The following is a 25,855-nucleotide window of genomic DNA, read 5'->3' as shown; positions in this document are numbered from 1 at the left end:
AATGGATACACAGTACCGCGATGATTTTGAAACATATAGACTTCTATTCACATAATGGCGTCATCAGTCTGTTGCCATGGAACTCAATATTTCGCTTTGAACGCTGAAAAGGCCGTACGAGCCAGCATTTTAAAAAATAACCATAATTGGCTGTACTTTATCATAATTTCCACTGTATCCTAGTTTGGTATCCCACTACGCCACATCCTATATAATGCTTTTGTTCCGTAATTAGGTCGTAGTCCTCGCCCATGTGTTACCAGCTCGACACCTTTCGGTAATTATTTACGCCAAAACAGGTGTAAGATGAAATTAAATGACCCATAGGGTGTCACGAGGTGGCGGGAAAGGCGTACATATTTTAGAGGTGAAGTATTCTGACACCAGTTCGAGCGTCTGACACCATAATTAACGCATCACCTTTATTTCATAACCACTAAGGTATTAGGACATTTTTTGTTTTAGTTATAGCGCTCCAAAAGTATTTAATTATATTTGTACTTGCTTAAGGGTAGACGAGGTATTGTTGGTCGAAGCAACCTAAAAATCGATTTTCATTATCTAGATCAATATATTATTGAAAATTAACACCTTGATGCTTTGCAAAAGTTCATTCTACAAATCGTATACTTTGCAAACTTGCTTAATTTATTGTTGTTAATGAGTTATGTACGTTTTACAAAAGTGTTGTTGTTTCAGACCTCTTTACAACGTAACTCAAGAACACCTATAAAAGTATATCTGTGATATTTTAATTCTTCTACACGCTCGCTATGAATTGAGCAATGCAGTTTTGCCAAAGCTCACTACCATTCGTAAGATGCTGTGAACTACCAAATCACAACAGTTTAAAATAATTAATAACCTTAAGTAGCATTTTGTGCAAATTTTATTACACAATTTGTTGCCGTTCTTTTTTTATGAGTATTTAAAAGTGCCTTAAAGGATCTAAAATGAGGCTATGGCGCCCTTTCCAGCCTTGTCTAATATTAATCTCCATAGACTTTACATGTAAAATGAAAATGTACATAAAAAAGAACGGCAACAATTTGTGTAATAAAGGATAAGTAAGACTTACTTGACTTATCTGCTCAGGCCGGTGTGGGCCTTTGCCCTCTGCCGAGTAAGCCTCCTCCATTCAGTTCTGTCTGTTGCTTGTGTCTTTGCTTCATGTGGGGTCATTCCCAAGTCCCTCTGAATGTGGTCCTTCCATCTGGTTGGTGGACGACCTGGTGGTCTTTTCTTGCTGAAGTCATTAATGTAAGCTTGGTGGGGAAGCCGATGTAGAGGTATCCTGAAGATATGCCCAGCCCATTTCAAACGTCTCCGGCAGATAACATCATTGATGGAGCTAGTGATGTTGATGGAATTGTTGCGGATTTTGACAAGTAGTGAAACTCCAAGCATTGCCCCACGGCATCGCATTTCAAAGACATCCAGTCTGTGTCGATCGGATTCACGTACCTCCCAGGATTCTGACCCATAGGTGGCAATAGGGAGGATGAGCGACTGGTAGATCCTTACTTTCAGCGATCTGGTGATGTCATGGTTAGACCAGATGATATTTTTCAATCTACCAAATGCCCAGGCTGCCAACTTTGTGCGACGTTTAATATCCTCTTCTACGGAGGGCACACTACTACCAGAAGGACAAAGTTATCTACTTTGTCAATGGGCATTTGGTTCAGCATGATATGATCTTGCATTTTGTTGGGTTAATTTTTATTCCCCAGCTGCTGCATGCTTTTTCCAATTCATTAGTGGAGATTTGCAGGTTCTCAAAGTCCATATCCATGAGTGTGGTGTCATCTGCATAACGGATGTTGTTATTGCACATGTCACCCATCTGCACACCTGAGCCTCGATTTTGGATGTCCGTCATGACAAACTCCAGATATAGATTGAAGAGGCATGGTGAGAGAAGACATCCCTGTCTAACACCAACTAGGACTTCAAACCAATCGGTGATCTTTCCATTTACCACGACTGAGCATTTGGTTTGCTCATACATTTTTGCAATGAGGTTCACCAGTTTGGTGTCTACTCCTACTGATCGCAGACATTTCCTGCTGCTTTGAAGTCTACAAAGTTCCAGTGTACTGGAATGCGTCTTTCTTTAGCCTTTTCGTACTGTAAATACCGCATCTGAGGTGCCTCTGGAACTCCTGAACCCACACTGTCCCTCTCTCAGATGGTTATCTACAGTCTGCTGAATTCAGTTAAGAACCATCCTACAGAATACTTTTCCCGGGATTGACAGGAGGGTAATAGCTCTGTAGTTGAATGGGTCCAGTTTGTCGCCCTTTTTGTACACAGGGTTTATTAGACCTTTACTCCAGTCTTCAGGGATTTTTCCTTCAGCCCAGGCAGTAAGAATACATATAAAATATATAGAAATAGCTAAAACTACTGTAATATAAAAGCAAGCTTTAGAATGTAAGGCTAATGACATAATTATATTGTTTTGAATCAAGTTATGCAACTCATAATACCGAGGTGAGAAGAGCATGGGTAAGATGTGTTTTTAAATTGGTCGATTGAAATGTCAATCTTTTAACGATTGATGATAGGAATCAATCTAAATATATTGAAAAATAGATTTAAATATTTTTTGTTTTCACTCTATCTCACTTTGTAGACTGATTTCACTATCTAATCAAGTGTTACTCCTAATGTACTGCCAAATGGCAATTTAAGAGAGTTGTTTTACATTGTCGTGTATCTGTTCAAATACGCCAACAAGTAGTTTAACCATTTCTGAAGGCGAGATATATTTACCCTTCAACTACTGTAGGAATCCTATTCCACAAATGTAATTTTGGGTTACTCCCTATTCCAGATCATTTTGCAACTATTTGTCGGGTTTTACCTTGTTGCAACTGGACCCTGGACCCGGCTTTCCAGCCATTGTAAGATTGCAGTTTTGAATCCAGACAGATCATCAGTGTGACCAAAATTGAGCTACTTTTAATTTACAAGAATGTTAATTAGATCAGTGAAATTCTCAATATTTTATGAAAAAAAGAAAAAGATTTATTTATAGCCATAGTATGCCATCGTAAAGATAAGCGCGAACATTATTCATAAACCTCATTTAAATGCATGGTAATAACAAAATGATTACTCGCTGGCGATCTGCCTGTAGTAGCTTTGTAGTAAGAAATATGGACCCTATGAAATTAAGCATTACCTGTTGACAAGTCTGACGTAAAAACATCACATTTGCCTACAAGTTTGTCCTTGAGATTTTCACTTCCATAGTGATTGTTAATCTTGCAAAGTGTGCTGAGGCTTTAGGATCAAGTCTGTTGTTCAGATACAAAAAATATGGCAAGGGATTAAGTAAGTTTACTGTAATCCTGAGACGACGTCTCAGCTGTAATCTGACTTCATTGTTAAGTGAGTTGATCTCTAGCTTGAATTCATTGTTAACTTTGAAGTACCAATCAGCTTATTTCAATAGAGGTGATTGCCTGTGTCATTAAAGGCTGGAGAGACAAGATTATGGAACACCGGTGTTTTTAATGGTCTAGCGCCCTCTTGTCTTTGATGTTGTTAAATTAATTCACATTAATATGGCAAAATGCTCTTTCTTCCTCGCTCCCTCCCACTCTCACTTGTTCAGTCTGTCAGTCTCAAGTATCCCTCTCACTCTATAAATGCAATACATATACAACAAGCAATATTCATACACAATTGTCAGTTACAGTAGAGTTCATATGGCCTTTTCAAATCTATAGGTAGATTTATAGTTCAATCGTCATAGCGATGAATTTTCTTCTACTTACCAATGAAATGTATTATTACGTGTTGCAGCGAGTAGTACGGAACAGTACTTCGGCCAAAGGACAACAGCTTTATTGATAACGAATACACCGTTAAACTGACGTGCGTGGTGTTTGTGAAAAGTTTCTGAATTATCTTGATTGTTACCGAGCCTTCATGTTAATCCACACTCGCGTTAAATTTGACGCGTATTATTAATGGCCGTTTATGGTAACCCGATTCTAGACTAACCTTATTAAACCATCGAAATACAAATATTTGTATCTTCATGGGTAAACATACTTGGTTATGTTGGAGAACTAGATCATGTTGTTTAATTGCTGATGGCGCCTTCTAAATTATAGCAGTTTTTAAATATTGGCCTTGCTTACAACGAATCTAACATACCTCGGAATACAAGTATGTTGATAAAATAATAGACCTTAAAAGGTACGGTTGTTTGATGGGAACAATTATTAGTTTTTCAAACAAAACATCATGTACAACCAAATTTTAGGCCTGAACAGCTAAATGTGATATCATGCTAATGTATACAGATGCTTTTGAGTCATTCTCAACTTTAATTTTCCCTCTTTTACAAAATTATTCACTTTTATAGCATTTTTATAGCTTTTTCGGATATAAAATGTATTTATTAATGACAAAATTGGTGGCGCTATTTAGTTACTGGAAATTTCTCTTTCCAGCTTTTCACACAAACAACTCCTTTTATTGTTTGATAAAATATGTTTATAAAATTTCCTTGTTGCTTGTTACGCCCATTCCAGCTGTTTTAATGGCAGTATTAATCACCTACCCCTTGCAAATAAAGAAATATGATTTAGAATAAATAGCGCCATTTATAGTTTGCATTTAGTTAATAATGAAGCCAATTCTATATACATCAAACAACTGGTAAACGTCTCAACCTTTTTGTAGAGCATTAACATTGTTGCACTTGGCTTCGGTATTTTTAACATCATTCTTGTTGATACATGATGAGATAACGCTGGAGTGGTGAGCAACTTCCATATTAAAACAAACAAACAAAATAGAGATAACTGTTGTCTAAGACAACGATCACAGCCGTGGTATAAACCATAATGACCTTTGACCCTAAAATATCTGAACACCCCCATAGATATTGGCCAATGTCAATGCATGTGTGCACGTGGCATCACTCTGCTATATATCATTTGTGCCAGAAGAGGCATTTTGACCGGAAGTGACACTTTTATGACCTTTGACCCCAAATAAAAAACTACTACATATAGATTGGGGAACAACTACTCATACCGTCTCTTGGATATGTTTTTCCTGGCTAATACATTTTTGACGGTATTTCGTTTTAGACCGGAAGTGACCCCTTAATGACAAAAAATACTTGCACAATGGGTAACATCAATTCATTTGTGAATATACCGTCACTGTGCTATGTTTTTTTGGCTGATAAAATTTTTGGAAGGTATTCGGTGTTATACCGGAAGTGACCCCTATTTGACATTTGACCTCAAATCTGTGCATGAATCATAGACTTATAAATTATGATGAAGAATTTTTAACCCGTCAAAACTAACGTAACCAAATCAAAGTTATGCTATGTACTTAGGTATTAAAGGCCCTTAACCTCTACGTCGTAGGGTAAACGGACTTACTCCACGAAAGGTCATGAGGGTGAGAGTTCTTAAGAGCAATGCCGGAACCTAGGATCATGGGAAGTGGGAAGAGATTATATACCACCACCATGACCACGGCCATTACATTTCGATTTATAAACTGGGCTCAAAAAGAAACTTATAAATTTTCACAATTGTCATAGGCTATTTTAAACTCCCGTCCATAAAAATGAACCAAAATTCCACACAGGATTAATTACTTCAATACTCTACTCTGAACTAATGTCAGTAACGAAGCAGTTGTCCAACTGACACAATAGCCTAAATCTTAATTTGTTACCGGGCTTCATGTTAATCCGCACTCGCTTTAAATGTGACGCGTATTATTATTGACTGTATGGTAACTCGATTCTAGGTTAAATTTACCTTATTAGAGCGTCGAAATACAAATATTTGTATCTTCATTGGTAAACATAACCTGGTTAAAAATTAGGAGGTGTTTTTAAATTTGAATTAGTTTTATGAAAGACAGTAGTCTTTATTTTGTTTAAATGAAGCCACGGCACAGGTGCCAGCAAAATAGTGATATTGTAGAATTCTGACTAGAAGCACATGTGCCTCTAAATGATGGTTTGTTTTGACAAAATAGATGAAAGGCAAACACTCTCCACAAAACATTACAATAAATTGGTCTTACAATAAGCTACAATAATACATATTTGTACAGCCGCCTGTATCAGTAATATGGCTCCTCAAACTTCATGCTAGTGAAGTGTGTGATTGGCTGCTAAGGCTTGGCTGAAGTAAACCTTGGTCCAAGCATGAAGGGTGGTTGATCCTAGGGTGAAGACTGATTGGTCCAAGCGTAAAGGCTATATGCGTGGACCAAGAGTTTTGTTGTTTTTGGCCAGCTATACAAGGGTACAAGAAGGAAACAAAGAAAGAATGGAGTATTATGAAATAACCAGAGAGACCAGAGCCACCTTGAGAAATGAAATAAGTGAATGTTTTGGCAAAGTTGCAAATAACATTCAAAAGCCTTAAACGCGTAACAACATGAGACAAGACTCTATACCAGTTTTGGTCCTAATATTAGCAAGAAGAGTGTAAAAAAGCGAGAGTGGTGTCATAAGCAAATAGTTTGACTTCTAAAGAGATCTAGAAGCCATCCTTATGAGAATTGTTGTAAATGATCCAAAAAGATACCTTTCCCTTCTGCCAAAGAGTATAGCGCCAGGTACCCAGAAAAATAGTTGTCAGACATAATACTAAATATTTGCGAAATAAAGTTTGAAAATTTACTTCAACTTCCACGTCAACCTCAAATATATCGATTGAATTTCTTGCTCAGATTTACTTCAGCGTGAATGTCTGATTGGTAAACATTTTTGAACTGGCTATTATGTTTCAATTAATATAATGCCTTTATTATTTAATATTTATTCAACAACTCTTCCTATACCATTGTACAGGAGCCAAACGTTGTTAAACCGATCCGTTTTCGATCCGGTGGAATTCGTGTGAGGAAGTAATGTTCAATTTTTTCAAAAGATTTTAATATATTTTTGTGTCAGTAAAACATATGGGAATGTATTAGTATTGAATGGGGCTATCCAGTGTACAGAGTGGGATGAATATACAGGGTGTCCCAAAAAAAGAGGCCCCTCATTGCGCCCTCTTTTTCTCCTATTTTTAAAAAGTTGATCAAATATATTTTGGTATGTAAAGAAACCTTGAGTCGTTAGCTTTAATAAACCAAAACAATTTTATAAATCAGCTCACAACTTTTGAAGATATGCTCTTTTAAAGAAATGTACCCGTTTTTCACTCTGTCCACGGAGAAAGTTTGGCTACTACCATGCATGAATATCAAACATTCCTCAATGATAACTTTATAAAATAACTTTATTAATGGAATGGGCTTTACCGGTGGGTTTATGGGCAATGGATTTTGTTATTAGTGTCATTAATTTGTGGGTAAAATGGATGCCGAATGGGACTTCTTTTGCTTTACTTGCAATTACTTATTTTTCTTGGTTATTTATGCCTTTTTGTTTTATTATGTTTCTTACTTTCTTATTTCTTGCTTTCTTTTTTTTTAAATTTACAACATAAGTCATTTCTCTTTTTAGGATAAAAGGTAGCCCTAAAAGGCTGTTTGGTTTGTCTTTGGTTCTACTGAAGTGAGTTTACTGTGCTGCTCTGCCCTCTACCTAGTTGCCTCCTTGGCGAATACAGTTTTCAGCCCTGGTCCTCATTGCATCAATTGCGTTGCGTACCATCCTTATGCGCCGGATACTTGCGAATGCATTCAGTAATACGTTTGCGAAGATCTTGGATTTTGCCACAAAGGAAAATAATCAAGTGGTGTGAGGTCTGGTGATCGTGCAGGCCACTCTACAGCATGAGCCATCTCAACCACTCTGTTTGATATCCGTGGACAGAGTGAAAAACGGGTACTTTTATTCAAAAGGGCATATCTTCAAAAGTCGTGAGCCGATTGAAATAATTGTTTTGGTTTATTAAAGCTAACGATTTAAGGTTTCTTTACATACCAAAATATATTTAATCAGTTTTTCAAAAATAGGAGAAAAAGAGGGCGCAATGAGGGGCCTCTTTTTTGGGACACCCTGTAGCTATCAGGAGATGATAACATATAATTACACTTCAAGACAAGAGGCAAGTTTAGGCGCTTCGTTTTAATAAACATGAATGAACTCGCAAGACGATGACATTCTTAACAGGGATTATGTCCAGACCCATCGCTTGTCTGCTTATCATATTATTTCTAAACTAGCTATTATGCTTCAATTAATAAATTATATGCCTATATTATTTAAAATTTATTCCAACAACTTGTCCTATACCTTTGTACAGTAGCCAAACGTTGTTAAACGGTGATGAATTCACACTTTTCCAGTCACGAGTGACGCGAAGTTAACGGAAGCACGCATACGCGTTACGCGTGAACGCGTAAAATTCGTCATGCCTGAAACTTGGTTTACATGTTAGAGATAGCGGCTAAATAATGCCGTTTTATTTTGTAGTTTCATCGCTCAGATCAGGCCGAAGGTTGAGTGGCAATGACAAATTGACATTCCTCATGAAATAATCATGTGAATTAGACGATCTTTAGCAATTGTTTTCGTTGCATACTGCAGTTACTGTCCGTTTTCCTATACACAATACACAGTGCTCTCACCATTGACGCGTGACCCTACAAATGATGTATGTTGGGAGAATGGACACTTGCCTAGTTAACATCACTGTGTGAAAAATAACCAGCCAATATTTTATTTATTCTCCAAAACTTCTAGCAAATATATTTCTCTAACATGACCTAAAATTACAGCTAGGTTAGATGTTCAGAAATGGTCGCACTTTTGTAAAATATGAGTGAGGGCAAGGCATAGCTAGCCAACTCCCCGTGTTATTTGAATGGAGATTTGACCGAAAATATTGGTATCGGACCGCTCACTTCTGAAGGATGCCACAAAAAACCGGTAAAAGCTACATTTAAATTATTCTAAATAGGTTCTAGAAAATAAAGTTTTGTAACATGTCCTAAATTTTTAGCTAATTTAGGTGTTTGGAGAGGGTCGTACTTTTGTGTTTTAGGAAGGACATGTAAACGACAGATAACACCAAATATATGAAGAAATTATTTCTAAACCGTGTTAAGTCAAAAATCATTATGTTGCTCATTTTCAAGAATGCTGGTTTACAAAAAGCACGACATTGTCTGATTTCGTGAACAAAGCCACACATAACATTGTTTCCTTTCGTTTCCTTTATAATCGGTTACCCAACTGAAGCTATGAATACCAGCTTTATTGCGATATCGCACATGAAAACAGTCACTTGTGCACAACCAGAGAAGATCCGATTTAATCAGTTGAGCTGTTTCAATGAGTGTTATCTTGGTTTAATAGCTTTTAATGGGGTTAAGTCCTGCAAAGGTCGAGATGAATTCTACTGTAGACATGACTGCATCATGGTTGAAAAGGATTCAATCATGTTTCACCGTTGTTCATCACCGTTTAACAACTCGCGTCCGACGCGTCTGCGTGGTTTACTTGACTCGGGGACTCGGGCAGCTAAAGCTGCCTTCGCGAAGTAAACCAAGCAGACGGCGCGGACACATCGTTTAAACGGGATGAGTAACATGATTGAACTCCCAATTTAATGCAACCTTTAACATGTTCTATTTACATGTAATATATGCACCTGCTATCATTAGAGAATGAATTTGGAGAAAACCTGATAATTACAAACACTCGCTGAGCAGCAAGACCTTCCCTCTAAGCTTTTAATCCGATAAGCTGATTATCTATTTGTTTTCATGAATTGGAAGACATTCTTTGATGTATTACTGAGCTCAATCATCTGAAATTACTGGAGCGTGAGCCACCCAGGCTGGTGGCTCAGCATAGTATTTTATTAACAGAAGGTTTTCTCCAAATTCATTTCCTAATGAGTAGTACTGTTCCAGAAGTATGCTAGACAGCTCACTCAAACAAAAACAGACCATTTATACGGGGATTTAATCCCTTTGCCGTTGAAGTTATTACAGAACTCCATTTCGCAAACTGAATTTTTGTACGTCATGAGCACACACAAAAGTATACTGCGCCAAAAAAGTATCCTTACACCTGGAAGAAAAATCCTAATTTTAAAACTAAACCATATTTTGGAAAATTTATTTGTTTACTAGATGCACTATCTAATCCGGCAAATTATGACACCCCATTGAATCCAATGTGACTTCAAGAAGCATTTGATTAGACGAAGATCCAGTTTTAAAAGTGACACTCTGGCCTATTCAAAACTCCACGGACTAGACGTCTGGTTTGAGAGTGGTGAATGGCTAATTTATGCGTGCCTATAATTTGAAACAAAAGGAACAAAAGAAATCTGAAACAAAAGAAGTGACAAATAAAATGAGAGTTATGAAAAGTACAGAGAAGTAAAAACTGGAACTAGACTTAGCTGTGGTCTAAGACCACGAACACAGCCGTGTTTTGACGCCTTAATGACCTTTGACCTCAAAATATATAAAACGCCCATAGACATTGGCTAATGTCAATGTATGGGTCCAAGTGGCACCACTTTGCTATGTTATTTGTGGCAGAAAAGGGCATTTTGAAGGTTTTTCGTCTCAGACCGGAAGTGACCCCTTAATGACCTTTGACCCCAAATGAAAAAATACCACATGTACAATAGGTAAACACAATTCACGTGTGAATATACCATCACCCTCCAATGTTTTTCTTAGCAAATACAATTTTTTGAAGGTTTTTCGTTTTATACCGGAAGTGACCCCTTAATGACCTTTGATTCCAAATTTGTGAGGACCCCATAGACACTGGTAATAACAATGCATGTGTGCAAGTGGTGTCACTCTCCTACGTAATCTGTGAGAGAAGAAGCATTTTGAGTTGAAATCACGTTTTTGACCCCTACGACCCCTGCTTGACCTTTGACCCCACGAGTTTCATATGACATGTAGGGGCATGGTCAATGATGGTTGTGACCAAGTTAGGTCAAACTAACGTCACGGCTGTGTAATAAAAACTGTTTGAATAAAGCTTCATTTAAAAAACTGTGTTGTCTCTTTGTTGTGCTTGTTGGAATCTTTTTGCGCCTTTCATAGGCCAGTTTGTCACTTTTAAAACTGGACCTGGCTTGTAACTTTACTTCTTGAGGTCACATTGGATTCAATGTGATGTCATAATGTGCAGGATTAGATAGTGTATCTATTAAAAAAACAAATTTACCCCAATATGGTTCCGTTTTGAAATTGTGATTATTTTTCCAAGTGTAAAGATACTTTTTGGCGCAGTGTATATACCAAGCTTGACGTTAGGAACAGAACATTATTTTAACCTAATTCTATCAGTAATTTTGAACAATATGTGGCGTGTTTGTAACCCAAACCAAATTAGATTTCCAATAATTGATCTTTTAACTAAATAATACATAAGAGGTAATTTTGTAGCAGATGAGGAAATTTGGAAACATTTGTTCTTAAATTTACGCATTTGCGTTCATAATTTACGGCTCACCATAGATTTTTGCATTCACTTGGACTTCTAGAGGCTTTAATGGCAGAGTGGTTTTGAATAGACAATCCTCTTTATACCTCTAGACGTTGAAGTTTGTGCTTTTGAACCGCATTTCGCAAACTCGCTACTACTGACTATATCCCACTTAAACAACTGAAGCATTTCTGCGAATTATTTGGAAGCTAGGGCTTGTCATGATCTACAAGGAAACTGAGAAAATCTTGCCAGTTTTTCAAAGGTTGATTCATCAAAGCAGAAATGTTTCCTTAAATGTTTGTTACATTCCCTTAAAGAGTACCTTTCCAAAAGTATTTGCAGAAAAATTACTCAAAAAACCGGCTCAAATCAAGTCAAAAGGTCAAAATTCAGTTTAATTTTTGGCTGCCGGCAAAAAGGCATGCATCACTGACACTTTTTTATGACCTAACTTGTCGCATCACAGCCATTGTTGATATTTTCCAGACATTCTCAGCTTTGGATATTTAATCATAATAATTTTTTCAGTTGTTAAGGGATCGGGAATGAGCATTTTGAGCGTTTCGACAGTATTTTTTGTGGGACATGACTAGCACATCAGACATATCGAATTGCATTCTGAATACGAAGTATGTCTTTCTGATATCAAATAATTTTCATTTTTTGAAATTCACGATATAATACAAATTTTATGACAAATTATAAAAAAAAATATATTTTTCACATTTTTGATATATAACAGTCCTCGAAGTAAATTTTATAAATCTAATGATATATTCTTAAAGTTAATGTAGCTGGGAGGTAAAGACGACTATCAATTGAAAATTTTGACCTTTCATATTGAAGATATGGATTTTTTTCCCAAAAGACCTAATTTTTAAAAGTGTTTTGGGGGAAAATCCATATCTTCAATACGAAAGGTCAAAATTTTCAATTCATCGTCGGTTTTTATCCCACCTACATACACTTTAAGTACATATCATCAGATTTATAAAGTTTACTTGAGTACTGTTAAATATCAAAAATATCAATTTTAATCATTTGCCATAAAATGTGTATTACATTGCGAATTTCAAAAATCAAAATTATTTGATATCAGAAGGACATTCTTCGTATTCAGAATGCAATTCGATATGTCTGATGTGCTCTAATGTCCCACAATAAATACTGTACAAACGCTCATATCCCATCCCTTAACTTGTTTTGAAATGAATTAAAAATACTTGTTACTCTTCAGTGACTAGGTCTGTATTAGTTCCGCTATTCAGATTTGAATAGCAGTAACCCTCAACTGACCCAAGTTCAAGCTGCTCATGCATCCTATAAATAAATTATAGTACACGTAGTGCACATGTAGTCCAACCAGCATCAAAGTTGCTTATATTATGCACAGCTTTCGTCCAGAAATATAACACAGGTGAGTTGGTATAAATTTAAGCTTACTAAATAATAATACGGTTATATATAGTGATATAAACTATAAGATATTATATTGTGTACTTCTTTCATTTAAGCTGCACACCTCAAACAATATCAGTCTTGTAGTTGTAAATCAGATACTCCTTAAAATATTGTATTGTTAAACTGTCGTGGTTTAATAGTAGTATTTCCAGTAATTGAGTTCTAGATCCGTTCTGTATACAATATCATATATCTAACGAAATCAACGAATCCAACGAAAGTGTACACGGCTTGTTCAGGGCCATAACTCAAAAGGACAAACAATCTGAGTGTTTTAAAAAAACACTCAGATTTTTTGTTTTTGTATTGTGTTTATTCGCCTCGATCATACGCTTCGTGCCATATTATAATAAGGACACTTGGACACAGAGACCCCAAAACATGATATTTTGACCCATTTAAAAGAAGTATTTTAAAAAACACCTACATTAGTTATGAAAAGCAGTCGAACACTTCATTTTGATATACCCGGGTTTCTTCACCTAACATTATATAAAGCGTTAGGTGTATGCTTAAATTACCTAATATTCCAGAAAACAAATATCCCCCTCTTTCCTATACAATACGTAAATTGATTCATACTCATTTGATAAACAAAATACAGAAACTGACCTAAACTTCATATTCAAAAATAAACTAGCATAAATTGAATAAGATCATATACTGTTCGCGTTATAAGAATGAAAACAAATATTTTCTGGTTGAGCTAGCCTTTTCCTGACACCCTGTGGTCTGCAATACATGAAAAAATCATTAATGGAAATATACCATTTGTTTTAGATTGATTAGTATTGCGATAGTGAAAGCATTCTAGTGGTATTCGTAGGTAACATTGGGTTATGATGTCTAATTAACTATCATATGTCCTGGATTTATTTTTCAAGATTAGTAATGGCACTTGTAGTTCCTGTAAGGCCAATATGCCTTCAATCAATGAGCAAAAGGGGAAAAAATGTGGAGGCATTTTTTATTTTGGACTTTAAAAGGGGCCCGTGTACACTTTTGGTTGGATTCGATACATATTATGTCAATTTTTCATAAATCATGTCTCCGCAGTTTCCGGGGTTCGGAATGAAGATTTGTAAAAGATAAAAATGTGCGGGTGCACATGCATGTGTGTGATTTTTGTCATCATTGAAAATGTATTTATAATACATGACATGTAAACAATGGAGCCTTAAAACAATTATATTGGACTCAAAATCAAATCAAAGACCTTACTCAGGCTACTGTGGTGATGATCATATCTTGAAACTATCTTGAAACAACCAAAAACTCGTTTTTATTACAAGTTTATAAATACCGATTAGCTTTCATTATTATTAGTTTATCTATTTCATACCAGCTACAGACAGCTAAATCACTGAACTTTTAAGTTGAGTAGTGAGCACTATAGACATTTAGTTCATGAAGAGTGTGTTTAATCTTTTGTAATGAATTTATATGCAAATTTTTTATGCAATTTGCCGACAACTTAAATGCACCTTTTATTGGCATCACTTAAGTTGCAGAAATCTTATCACATTCAGGTTAAAAGATAGGTAAAGACACGTGTGCATTTCATTCAACATTTAATAAAGAGGTTCGTGTACTTTTATGGAGTTTTCCAAAATGCAATTCAATTAAATGGAATGACATTTTAAATGAAACCTATGACCTTTCTAAGTAAATCAAAAGGATTTTTATATTATTATTATTACATTTTACAGATATTAATTTGTGCAATTGTAGGCACCTGTGCGCATTTTATTAATTTTTTCATTAATTAAATGAATTAGTGAAATACATTAGTGAACCAGACATGAATCAATTTCAACTTTAAGTGCATATCATTAGATTGATAAACTTTACTTTGAGGACTGTTAATGTGACACAAAAATATCATTTTTTAATATAATCTGTCATAAAATTTGTACTATATCGCAATGCAATTTGGTATGTCTGAGTGATGTGCACTCGGCTCTCAGACCTTAACGTAAAAAATGAGTCAGTTAAATGTGTGATTGTAACGCGTGATTTGTAAAAGTTTACAGAACTCGAGGGGAGACAACCCCTCTGCCAGTAACCCCTCCCCCCTCAAGCCTGTCTCAGCTAGCTGATTTTTTAGATTTTACGTTTGTAACGTGCAGTGACTTTTTACTTCTAAAATAGCCCCTGGCTAAATTATCTAGCATCCTCCTCAGAATCATGAGTGTATCCTTTACCGCATTATCAACTTTTCTTCCGCTCTCATTTCTTTATACTTCCAGGGAAGCAATTCGTCTTATTACTAAATTTCTACACCTCAATTTTCTGCTTTATCTGCTTTATCTAAAATGGAAAATGGACATGAACTGATCGCGAATGGATGGTTCACAGAGACCTGGGATGAGCAGAATTGGTCTATAAAGGTGGATGAAGTCCTCTATCACGAGAAGAGTAAATATCAGGACATTTTAGTTTTTAAAAGGTATGTCTAACCAACCGAACAAATGAAGACTTGAGCGCAAGAAGAACGTAATTCCACTAGGCCACTCAACATGTATATACACTAAAGTTGCGTATATTTCGTATAGTTTGGTAATGTTTTATATATTTTCAGGGGCCAAAACAAATCTTTCACAACCTTTCATGATGTTTTAACCCTGGAACATGTATTAAACATTATAAAATCCTAAGAAACTAAACGTAACTTTAATGTATACATGTTGGACTTACGGTCTTCTTGCGCTCAGGTATTCAAATACGGATTTTAATAATACGAAAGAACAAAGATTTACTTTAGCATTAGGAATTATCGAGCAAATTAGTATGTTGTTGATGATGTAATGCCCGGGATGGACATGCATTCTCCTTTAGTCAATAGAGTCTTGTGTGTGGTAACATTTTTTGGCACTCCGATCATGACATTCACCAATAAAAAGTAACCCAGCTGATCTGCCCCATGGTCCCGTCTATGTGTACTTACTTACATAGATTTATCTGCCTTACGTCTGCAGTGGTGTAGATTTCATTTTGACATGAGGAGGGATAAAAAAATCCTCAACAAAAGTTTGGAAAGTTTTTTCAAGCATCTATATCTCGGATTTTTTGTGACATGTTCATATCGTGTTGCATATCAATGAACAGTTAATTTATTCCCCTTAACAATGACACCACATTTAAAACAATCATCTTTTTCAGAGATGAGTACACGTCCACGTCTTGTGAAAGTAGTTGGGTCTCAAACAGATTGGCCATTATTATGTGCTCAAACAACACTAGTCAATGTAACTTTTAATTAAAATTAAAATGGTCACATATGCTCTTTTCCAAAACACACACACGCGGTGTTAACATTCGGGGATGATATAATTGAATATCCAACATTAGCAAAATATTGGGGGTTGCATCCGTCCATCCTATCGGGATATGCATGTCTGTTATAAATGTTCCGATCTGCCCCAATACATCGATAGGTTGCATCCGGGGCGGGGGGGCACTTCAATTTGAAATGGATATAGGTGTAGGGCTGGCGCTTTCGCACTAAGGGGCATTCGGTGAGAGCAACATGTAAAAAATATGGGGTCATTGGGTGAGAGCATGATTTTTGGCATTCGGTGAGAGCAAAATGTAAAAAATATGGGATCATTGGGTGAGAACATGACCTTTTTTTTAAATGGAATCTTTGGGTGAGAACCAAAACAGTGCCACAAAAACCTCGAAAATCGAATTGCTAGTTCTAAATGGCTTCAAATTTCTTTATTTTTTCAAAATTAGTAACAACATCAGTGATAAATGAAAGTTGCTGTTCAAATTGAACTTATAAGGGTCTTTGGGTGACAGATCAAATGGAAAAATAGGGGGTCTTCGGGTGACAGAGCGCGGAGCGAGCATGTGTTCGTAAAAAATATGGGGTCTTTGGGTGACAGCGATGCTGAAAAAGGGGTCTTAACAGCCCTACATACGCGTCACCTCCAAAGTTGGAGTGCCCCGGGGTTGCATGAGCCGATTCGCCCCGTAAGTTTGGGACATTTTAAAATCCGATCCGCTTTCGATCCGGTGGAATTCGGGTGATGAAGTAATGTATATTTACAAAAGATTTTAATATATATTTTTGTTTCAGTAAAACGTATGGTAATGTATTAGTATTGAATGGAGCTATTCAGTGTACAGAGCGGGATGAATACAGCTATCAGGAGATGATAACACATATACCACTTAATTGTCATCAAAACCCTAAACATGTAAGTAAATTAATTGCAGACTAATCACCCAGCAAACACAAAATGTTCAAAAATATTTTCTGAATGTTATTAATATAACATTCAGAAAATATTTTTGAAAACTTGATGCAAAACATTATAACATAATTGTATTACTAGTTATTAATTGTTGACAAAGTATTTTCCGTTTTTGTATGACAAAGGTCGCAGGACCCTTCAAAGTATATAGGTAATGGTTTGCTTGTATCATTATACCTATATAGCTATGACTATACTTTGATCACCTTGGAATCGGCGGGAATTGTTAGGCTTTTACCACTACGCCGAAAAGTAGACCCACGTTAGAAGTGATAAAGTTGACCTGTCTGGTCTATATAAAGTATTGGTCTTCAATTAATACTTTGTGATGCTTCTGGCGAGATGTCACAAGGCAATTTTCAAAATAAAATATATTCATATTAATCCGCGATGTTATAAGGCCCGCCGGTTACGAGCTGATCAAACTATAACAGTTTTACCAATCCGAGCACGTGCTTTTTATCCTGATTATTAGGTGCTGATAGTTGGCGGTGGTGATGGTGGTGTTCTAAGGGAGGTAGTAAAACATGAGGAAGTAGAAACTGTCACACAAGTTGAAATTGATGAGGTAAACAGAATTTAAATAAGTGATGATATAAAACAAAATTATATGCAAAGTTAAGGTATTGTGGCAAAGGCAAAATCATACTCGAATTAATATTATTAATACTTTTCAAGCATCATACTTAAAGGGCAGATCTATTGCAAAAACAAGTTTATCTCCATTCGAAGAGAATAATTATATTACATTACAAGTTGACACTCGTTGCAATTTTTTTATGCGTATTTCTCCTGAAAAAGAGAAATTGTGTAGCGGGCTGATGACGTAAGTAAATGAAGCGGACACTATATCATGCTCTCATTTACTTATGTGATACAATCACAATCACTTTGACAAGTTTGACAATAGCAACAATGAGTTGTACTATTTACCATAACAATGCTGCATAACAATATGCAGACTATTGTTTATTAATTTGGGAAAGAAAGCCTCACACAGTATTGTTACTATGTGTTTGCTTTGTAATATTTCATTCAACTGAAACTATAATACCTATAGCATTGCAATATCGCACAGGGAAATCAGATACATGAGTTTGTGGACTTAACACGGTTTATATGCTAGTCTCAGATTGATCACGCTGAAATTCTGATCTCATATATTTTTTTAGTCCAAATATTTTTTGATAAATTTGTAATACTTAATTCAGAGGTTTTTTTCTGTGAACAACAACAGTATGCGTTCTGTGCATTGAGAATGTTTATAGTCCCTTCTCTCAAAGCAGGCAAATCTCATTTCATGACGTCAACTTTTTCTGGGTCAAATCTGTCTCGTTCGAAGGAACTCATCGCTTAAGTTGGTTTTTGCGGAAAATCAATTTTAAACGTCTTATATTCTCAAAAAGAGAGTCATTTTATTGTCCTCATAATATTAGCTTGCCAATGATATGATGTTGTCCGAACAATATATATGACCTTTAAAGGAACATATAGTCCGGCTGCCAAACGCAATTTTGCTGCAGAGGCTTCTGTTAGTGTCCATAGTTTTGTTTTTGATGGATATCGCTTCTCAAGACCACCAACTTCAAAAATAAGTTTACCGGACCTCTGTCAGCGTTTGTGAGCGTTTGTCAGATATGACGGGTCAAATGTCACACAGAGGTCAAAATTTTAACTGCTCAAATGCTGTTAAAAAGATACTTTTATCTATCTGTGACATACTTCTGGAGTTATAAGCAAAAAGGTCAAAGGTCACGATTTGACCTTCACAGGGATCAAAACCTGACAAAGGTCCGGTAAACTTATTTGTGTGGTTGGTGGTCTTGAGAAGCAATATCCATTAAAAACAAAACTATGGACATCAAAACAATGTCATACCCACTGGCAGCCGGACGAATAGAACCTAAACACCTGTCGCCGTGAATGAAAAAAGAAAGAAGTTGATATCTTCAGGATGCGTTATCTTAAAACATTTTAGATTGATTGAAATGATTTTAATAATTACTTTTTCAGGAAATAATGTCGATTTTTTTCAAATGATATAAAAATCATGATAAAAAGGGTCGATGTCCACTACATGAAGACCTAACAAAGAGGACGCAAGTATAGGGTTCGTTTATTCAGGACTTTCTGGGATACATCGCAATTAAGCATTTGTTTTGTTTCCTTTGTTTTAGAAAGTGGTTGAGGTTTGCAAGAAGCATTTCCCAACCATGGCATGTCAGTACAGCCACCCCAAACTACGACTTCATTTCCAGGATGGTGTAGAATTTGTCAAAAATAGTAAAAGTATGTTTGATGTCATCATTAATGACTGCACTGATAGAGATTGTAAGTAATTAAAAAAAAAAAGGTTTTACTGTAAAAGCAAAGCGTATGTAGATGGCATGTAGGTATTTATTTGAAAGCAAAGTTTAACAATGATGGCACTATTTATCATCAATTTCGTTTGCATCTTTACGGGGGTAGACACTTGTATACTGGCATTAAAACATCATGACAATGAGAAACATATAGCAAGGACATTTTCAAACTTTTTTATAATGAAATGAAAAGAATAACTCATATTATTGTGCTAAATTAAATTTAAAATATCCTCAATTCGTACGCAAAATAAAAAATACGACAAAAAGGCAGAAATATATGAAAATGTTGATAAAGAAAAGAAAATCTAAGTTAAAAATAGTAAAACAAAATATATGCGTATTTTAGCGTGATAGCTGCTGGTATTGTAAAGGTCTAGAATTTAACATTATGTAGTGTTTTGCTAGAAACATTAATAAATGATCACATCAACCAATAATGTAGGTTTTATAGTCAGAACACAGGCTAGCGAAATGATTTTTAAGTGATTTTATTTTATTTGTTGACAGATGATGATGACAGTAGTTGTAGCAACCCATTATTTCAGCTTCCCTATTGGAAGAATTTGAAGCAAGCGTTACGTCCAGGTGGAATTATCATACAGCAAGGTAAGTAAACATCTCAAAAAAAGTTACTAAACCCCCTTAAATAATGGCCATTATTCAAAAAGGGGCTATTGTATTACACATCCGTAAAATGAGTTGGAAGCAGAATTTATTTCTTCGCATTTTGACACCTCATTTGATACGATAGCTCAGAAAACACCGGTCAATTTAATGTAGTGAGGTCCAGATTTGAAAGTTGCACTTACATACAAATTTACAATACAAAAAACACTCAGATATCATTACACAGATTTCCTTCCATTACACTGAATACAAAATCAATACAATTTACTGCAACTTTCAAATCTTGGGTTACATTGATTTAAATGTACGCTGTCAATATTTAGTCAATTGTTACAAAAGAGGTGTCAAAATGTGCAGAAATAAATTCTGCTTCCAACGCATTTTACAGATTTGTAATACAATTACCCGTTCTTGAATAATGGTCATTATTTAAGGGGGGTTAGTTACTTTTTTTGAGATGTTTACATGTGTTTTACATGTCTGCAACTTGACACCAACATACTGGATAGGAATCGTGACATGTGATTATAAAGTAGTTTGTACCGGTACAAAATATTTACTATTACAATGAACATTGCTGAAAACAACAACGTTTGGGGTAGTAGTAGTCCAAGTCATAAACCATTGTGGCTTGCGACGTCTCTGCCAACATTCTATTCAGTGTTGCGCACCATTGACTTATTTTGGAATAATCATTCACTATATGATTTGACCTTTCTTTCCTTGGGAATTTTGTTGAAAACAATTAAGCAAGGTCTTTTCTACTTTGTATTGTTATGATCGGCAAGTTGTTGGTTACAGAAAAAAACCTAAGGATTTGACCTTCTTTGTGGTTTGACCTTTCTTTCCTTGGGAATTTTGTTGAAAACAATTAAGCAATATCTTTTCTACTTTGTATTCTTATGTTAGGCAAGTTGTTGGTTGCAGAAATAAAAAAACTCTCATATTTCGTACACAGAATCAATGAGCAAGTTTTGGAAAATAACCAAATAAAAAATTATTTTGACAATATTTAACCTAAAAATATATTTTTGGTCAAAGATCCAAATAGGATTTCTATTCATGACAAATCTCCTAAATTTCGTACACATTTGAACTAGCCTTCATTTTTAGGAAAACAGCCGGCTCCAAAATAATCCCTTCTTTTAAACCATTTTGGCCTAATTTTGTCTTGTTTAAAAAAAGGCCAAATTGAGATTCTTAAAGACCCATCCATTAAAATTGTTTATAAATTGCTTAAAAGTGAAGAATAAGTCATTCAAATTGTCATTTGGTATTTTTGAAATGAAAAATTTGCCAAAAAAGGAAGAAAACAGCAGTACTGACGAAGTTGAAGCCCCATTCAAATACATGTAGCTAATTTAGATACTGTCAGTATCTAAATTACAGATTCGTGTAAAATGTCTTATTTTGTCTTAAATACACGGCTTTCGGCTGAACCACTCGCAGGCTAGTATGTTAACACATCTATGACAATGACAAAGGTACCAAAATCTAAATTTTGAGGATTTTTACGATCATCCGGATGAGCAAATCACTGAATAGGCCTTTAAATATGATAAATCTTGCAAAGTTGGTACACATGTTTATATGAACTTGTTGGCAGATTTGCCATTGAAACTCAAATGTCATTTTGACCAATCATGTGTTTTTCAGCCCAAAAATGATTAAAAAAAATAATATAAATTTTCTTGGATCCGGTTATTTTCCTGAAGTTCATGTTCATACCAACCTGCGTAGCCAGTTTCAGATTGTTGTCATCTCTCTAAAGATCATAGCAAAATTTGCCCTTAAAGTATGACATTACACAACGTGACATTTCCCGTGACAACCCCCCCCAAACAAATTTACTTTATACCTTTATACTACACCCACTGATAAATTTTGTGACTAGTTTTGCATTGTTCTTAAACAATAACTACACACTGCCACTGGTAAAAAAAGTTATGTATATTATAGGGGCAAGGAATCCAATTACAACACTGAAATTGCAGTGATTCAAGACAAGTGGTTCATTATATAATTATTATTATAAGAAATAAGGTACATTCTAGCGGTACCTCTTTTCTTATCATAAATAACGTACCGCTTGTCTTGTGTCAATTCAGAAAAATGCAAAAATAATCACAAATTTATCAGGGGGTGTAGGACACCTTAACAGACATTCTAAACAATGAAATTGTTTGCTCGTTCAAATTCTTGACCAAAATGCACCTTTTGGTTTGTAGCTAAATTTACAAATACACGTATAGTTATTTTATATATTTCTATTGGAGAATTTCATAATATTGTTATTTTCATAAGATTTGCAAGTATTACTATTTTGTTCCCTTACAGAGGAGAGTATGTTCTTTCATCTTGATTTGATCAAGAAAACATCTGAAATGTGTCTTAGTTTATTCCCGGTAGTTAACTATGCATATGCCTATATACCAAGCTTCTGCGGAGGAAATGGATTTCGACTATGTAGTGGTGATCCAGTAAGTCGGTACTAATTTGTTATAATTTCGGCAAAACGACGAATCACAATTTTGAACAAATTGAGTTGATACATGATTATGATTATCCTTCACGTTATCTTTTAATTCCATTTAAAATTAAAGTTTAATAGTATCCCAGACGTAGAAAGTTTTAACTTCAACACTACACTATTTTTCGCTCACCTGGAACGTTTTCACTAGTCCGAATAGCGTCTTCAGCAGATGGTGATGCTGTGTTGATACCTTGTCTACAATCAGGATATCTCTCACTGATGACGTGAAAAACCGAGACTAAATCGTGACCAAGGACTAGAAATAGATCCTATTTAGGATAACCTGCTGATGCCCGGGGGGGGGGGGGCTACATCGTAACATCCTATGACGCCATTCTGTCAATCATATGACGTCATCAGTGAGAGATATCCCGATTGTAGACAAGGTATCAATACAGCATCACCATCTGCTGAAGACGCTAGTCGGACTAGTGAAAACGTTCCAGGTGAGCGAAAAATAGTGTAGTGTTTAAGTTAAAACTTTAATTCATTATATCTACCACTACGTATGAATATCCACTCGTAGACAAATGTGCAAAATCTATATTTTTAGATTAAAATCTTGTTCTTATTTATTGACATCGCCCACTTTGGATAGCCACAGTTATGGAGCGCGGTTATGATCTTTTCCTCTTCTTTGTTTTTACTGATCTTCCGTCTCTGTCACTATATTATCCATTCTGTCAAATAGTGCTCCAAAAGTTTGTGGCGTAGGGGATGTTACGAGTCAAAGTTCAAATATTGAAATATTTAATGATATAATTCTATGTTTTGATTTATTCAGGATATGAATTTTAAGGAACCAATACGTAAATGGTCATTAGAAGAAAGAAAGAAACACAATCTACGCTATTACAATCAAAACATTCACACGGCAGCATTTCATCTACCGGAATTTGCTGAGAGGGTAAGCGTACAAGTGAATGCAAATATATAATATTATTGTACCTTAGTTCGGAACTAAATTAGTATAGAAAGTGTACGTTAATGTATAATAATTATCAAACTATGTAGCCTATACCAATAGCGTAATTATGCACCTTTTATTTAGGTGTAACTTGACATTCTATCTGCGTGGTTGAAACTATAGGCTGAATCATCATATCCAGTCCTTAAACATCTATACGCTCAGTCATTGGGGACTGAAGGTGTTAGGCTAGGTTTAAACCATTAGTAAGCTTTTAGTAGGTTGCTGTCGGACAAGTTTGGAACTGTCAACCTTTTGTCAGTTGTAGCTCTGATTTCTTCAGAACAAAGTACATACTGCTGGCTCTGAGAATTGCCGCTCACTGAAGACTGCCCCTTGTCAACACCGAGAAAAAGCAGACTTCGTCTATTTGTTAATGGGCCTCTGAAAAGAGCCGTTCAATGAAGACCACCCCTTGTCAACAGAGAACAAGCAGAAATCGGCTACCTGCATATGCAACTGCAGAGAGTTTGCAACAAAGAAGGTTGCGCCCTACCTCTTTATGCGATTATTAAATAAATAGGCTGCCCCTTGCCTTATGAGGTCAGTGATCATACAAACTGGCGTCAGATGATCAACATAGGTTGAAACATCTGAACAAATCATATTATCACCTGATGTAGCTGATAAACAAAAATAAGGGAAACTTGGCAAATCTGAATTTTCACTCTACTATAGTCATTTTCCATATCTTCTTTTGCATATTTTCTTTTACATCTTGGCCATTTTTCCTTTAAATTCCTGTTCCAGGCACTGTATCCAGATCATGATTGACAGGCAGATTATAATACCAAGAGCTGTTCAGGGAAGATACCGTATATAGTCCATAGTATAATAGTTTCAACGTAGATGAAACAAATGTTAGATATAATTAGATCAACATTCTTAACCACATTATGTAGATGCCGCTCTATAGAAATTGGGTATTTTCTTTATATAGAAGAATCCAATTTCACGCATTCCTACACCTCAATGGCAGCCATAGCCGCGACGGGGACCCAGCTATCTCACCTAAAATCTGAAATGATGCGGCCTTGAAGGGTATTTTAAACTGCATTCTATCACCCGTGTTACACGTAGACAAAAGAATGATGACAGTTTACAACAAAAAAGAATCTAACATCGAATTTTAAGCCGCTTTAATCCACCCAACTGGGCAGTCACAACACCAGTTTAGGTGCTGCGGGGACCAAAAATGGCAGACCAAATCCTGACCATGACCTGGCTCATTGGATTCGTCTATAGATTGGTTTTTTTTAAAGCCCAAATTAAGCGATCTCCTTTACATTTGAATGACGTTTCATCGCTACTCGTTATGATTTAGGCAAAACGACGAATGTGCAAAATAGCTAGTTCGAATGAATTTGGCTAACATTTCATAGCTCTTTCTAAAATTTGTGAATGTATAGTCACTTATTTGAAATGTTTATTAAATGATGGAAATGGTGCGCTTACAATATTAATAATCGATCTCAGATATCCTAAAACGGACAATCGCTACCAATTAACGCAGTTGCTATACGTATAGTTCAATGCATATTCGTCCCCGCAAATAGTAGTGGTTTAGACATTTTGGGTTTTCCATAATGCCGAACAGTGGCGTGGCGACTGAAGGGAGTAGAGGCGGCACCAGTGGCGTAACTAGGGTTGGTAGCGCCCGGGGCAAGAAACCAAATGGGCGCCCCTACCTCACCCCCACCCGAGAATATTATAGACCCCCATCCCAATGCGATCGAAATTTTGGACAAATAAGGCCTACCACTAATTAATTTTGGTTACTAGAAGGTGAATATTGGTCTTAAAATGTTCTTTCAATTGATTTTGGGCTGAAAATTTTTGACTCTCATCGCTTGGAGGGGCGCAGAATCGATGCTGAATTGGTCAATTTCGCCCCATTCTAAGCGCTTAAAGTCAAAATGTTCGAGTGCATTTCAGCGCAAAATCATTTGGAATAAGGTCAATTTAAGACCGATATTCAACTTCATTATAACCAAAATTAATGAGCGATGGGTCCTATTTGTGCAAAGTTTTTTGTTTCAAGAATTGGGGAGGGCGCCATTATGTATCCTTAGCCCTGGGCGCCACAACCACTAGCTACTCCACTGATGCCGAGTAATTAAATGTCGGTTTTGAGGTATCCATAGATTGTTGCTATTCAGAATATGTCAGTATAAGTATTTGAAATAAATAGAGCATATAATATGCTGTTGACAAGAA

At 35.8% G+C, this 25,855-nt stretch overlaps 1 protein-coding gene across 1 annotated transcript; it reads left to right on the top strand.

The window, feature by feature from the left end:
* The first annotated feature begins 12,685 nt into the window (after positions 1-12,685).
* On the top strand, positions 12,686-25,855 carry LOC140148266 (uncharacterized). Its single transcript, XM_072170160.1, has 9 exons — positions 12,686-12,839; positions 15,133-15,332; positions 16,968-17,088; positions 17,621-17,713; positions 19,323-19,476; positions 20,019-20,117; positions 22,476-22,618; positions 23,456-23,578; positions 24,389-25,855. The coding sequence occupies exons 2-9, from the start codon at positions 15,199-15,201 to the stop codon at positions 24,410-24,412; spliced, it is 891 nt and encodes a 296-aa protein (XP_072026261.1). The 5' UTR covers positions 12,686-12,839; positions 15,133-15,198; the 3' UTR covers positions 24,413-25,855.

This window comes from Amphiura filiformis, chromosome 3 (genome assembly GCF_039555335.1).
Source record: "Amphiura filiformis chromosome 3, Afil_fr2py, whole genome shotgun sequence".
NCBI lineage: Eukaryota > Metazoa > Echinodermata > Ophiuroidea > Amphilepidida > Amphiuridae > Amphiura > Amphiura filiformis.
Note: the sequence above shows the minus strand (reverse complement) of the source record. Positions and strands in the feature narration are given on the sequence as shown.

What these genes read in the sequence shown, in the direction of transcription:
- LOC140148266 (XM_072170160.1), top strand. Translation starts at nt 15,199, where the DNA reads ATGGAAAATGGACATGAACTGATCGCGAATGGATGGTTCACAGAGACC. An exon ending in CACAAGTTGAAATTGATGAG is followed by an intron (nt 17,714 to 19,322) that starts GTAAACAGAATT and finishes CCTTTGTTTTAG; the next exon opens with AAAGTGGTTGAGGTTTGCAA. An exon ending in TACCGGAATTTGCTGAGAGG is followed by an intron (nt 23,579 to 24,388) that starts GTAAGCGTACAA and finishes TTCCTGTTCCAG; the next exon opens with GCACTGTATCCAGATCATGA.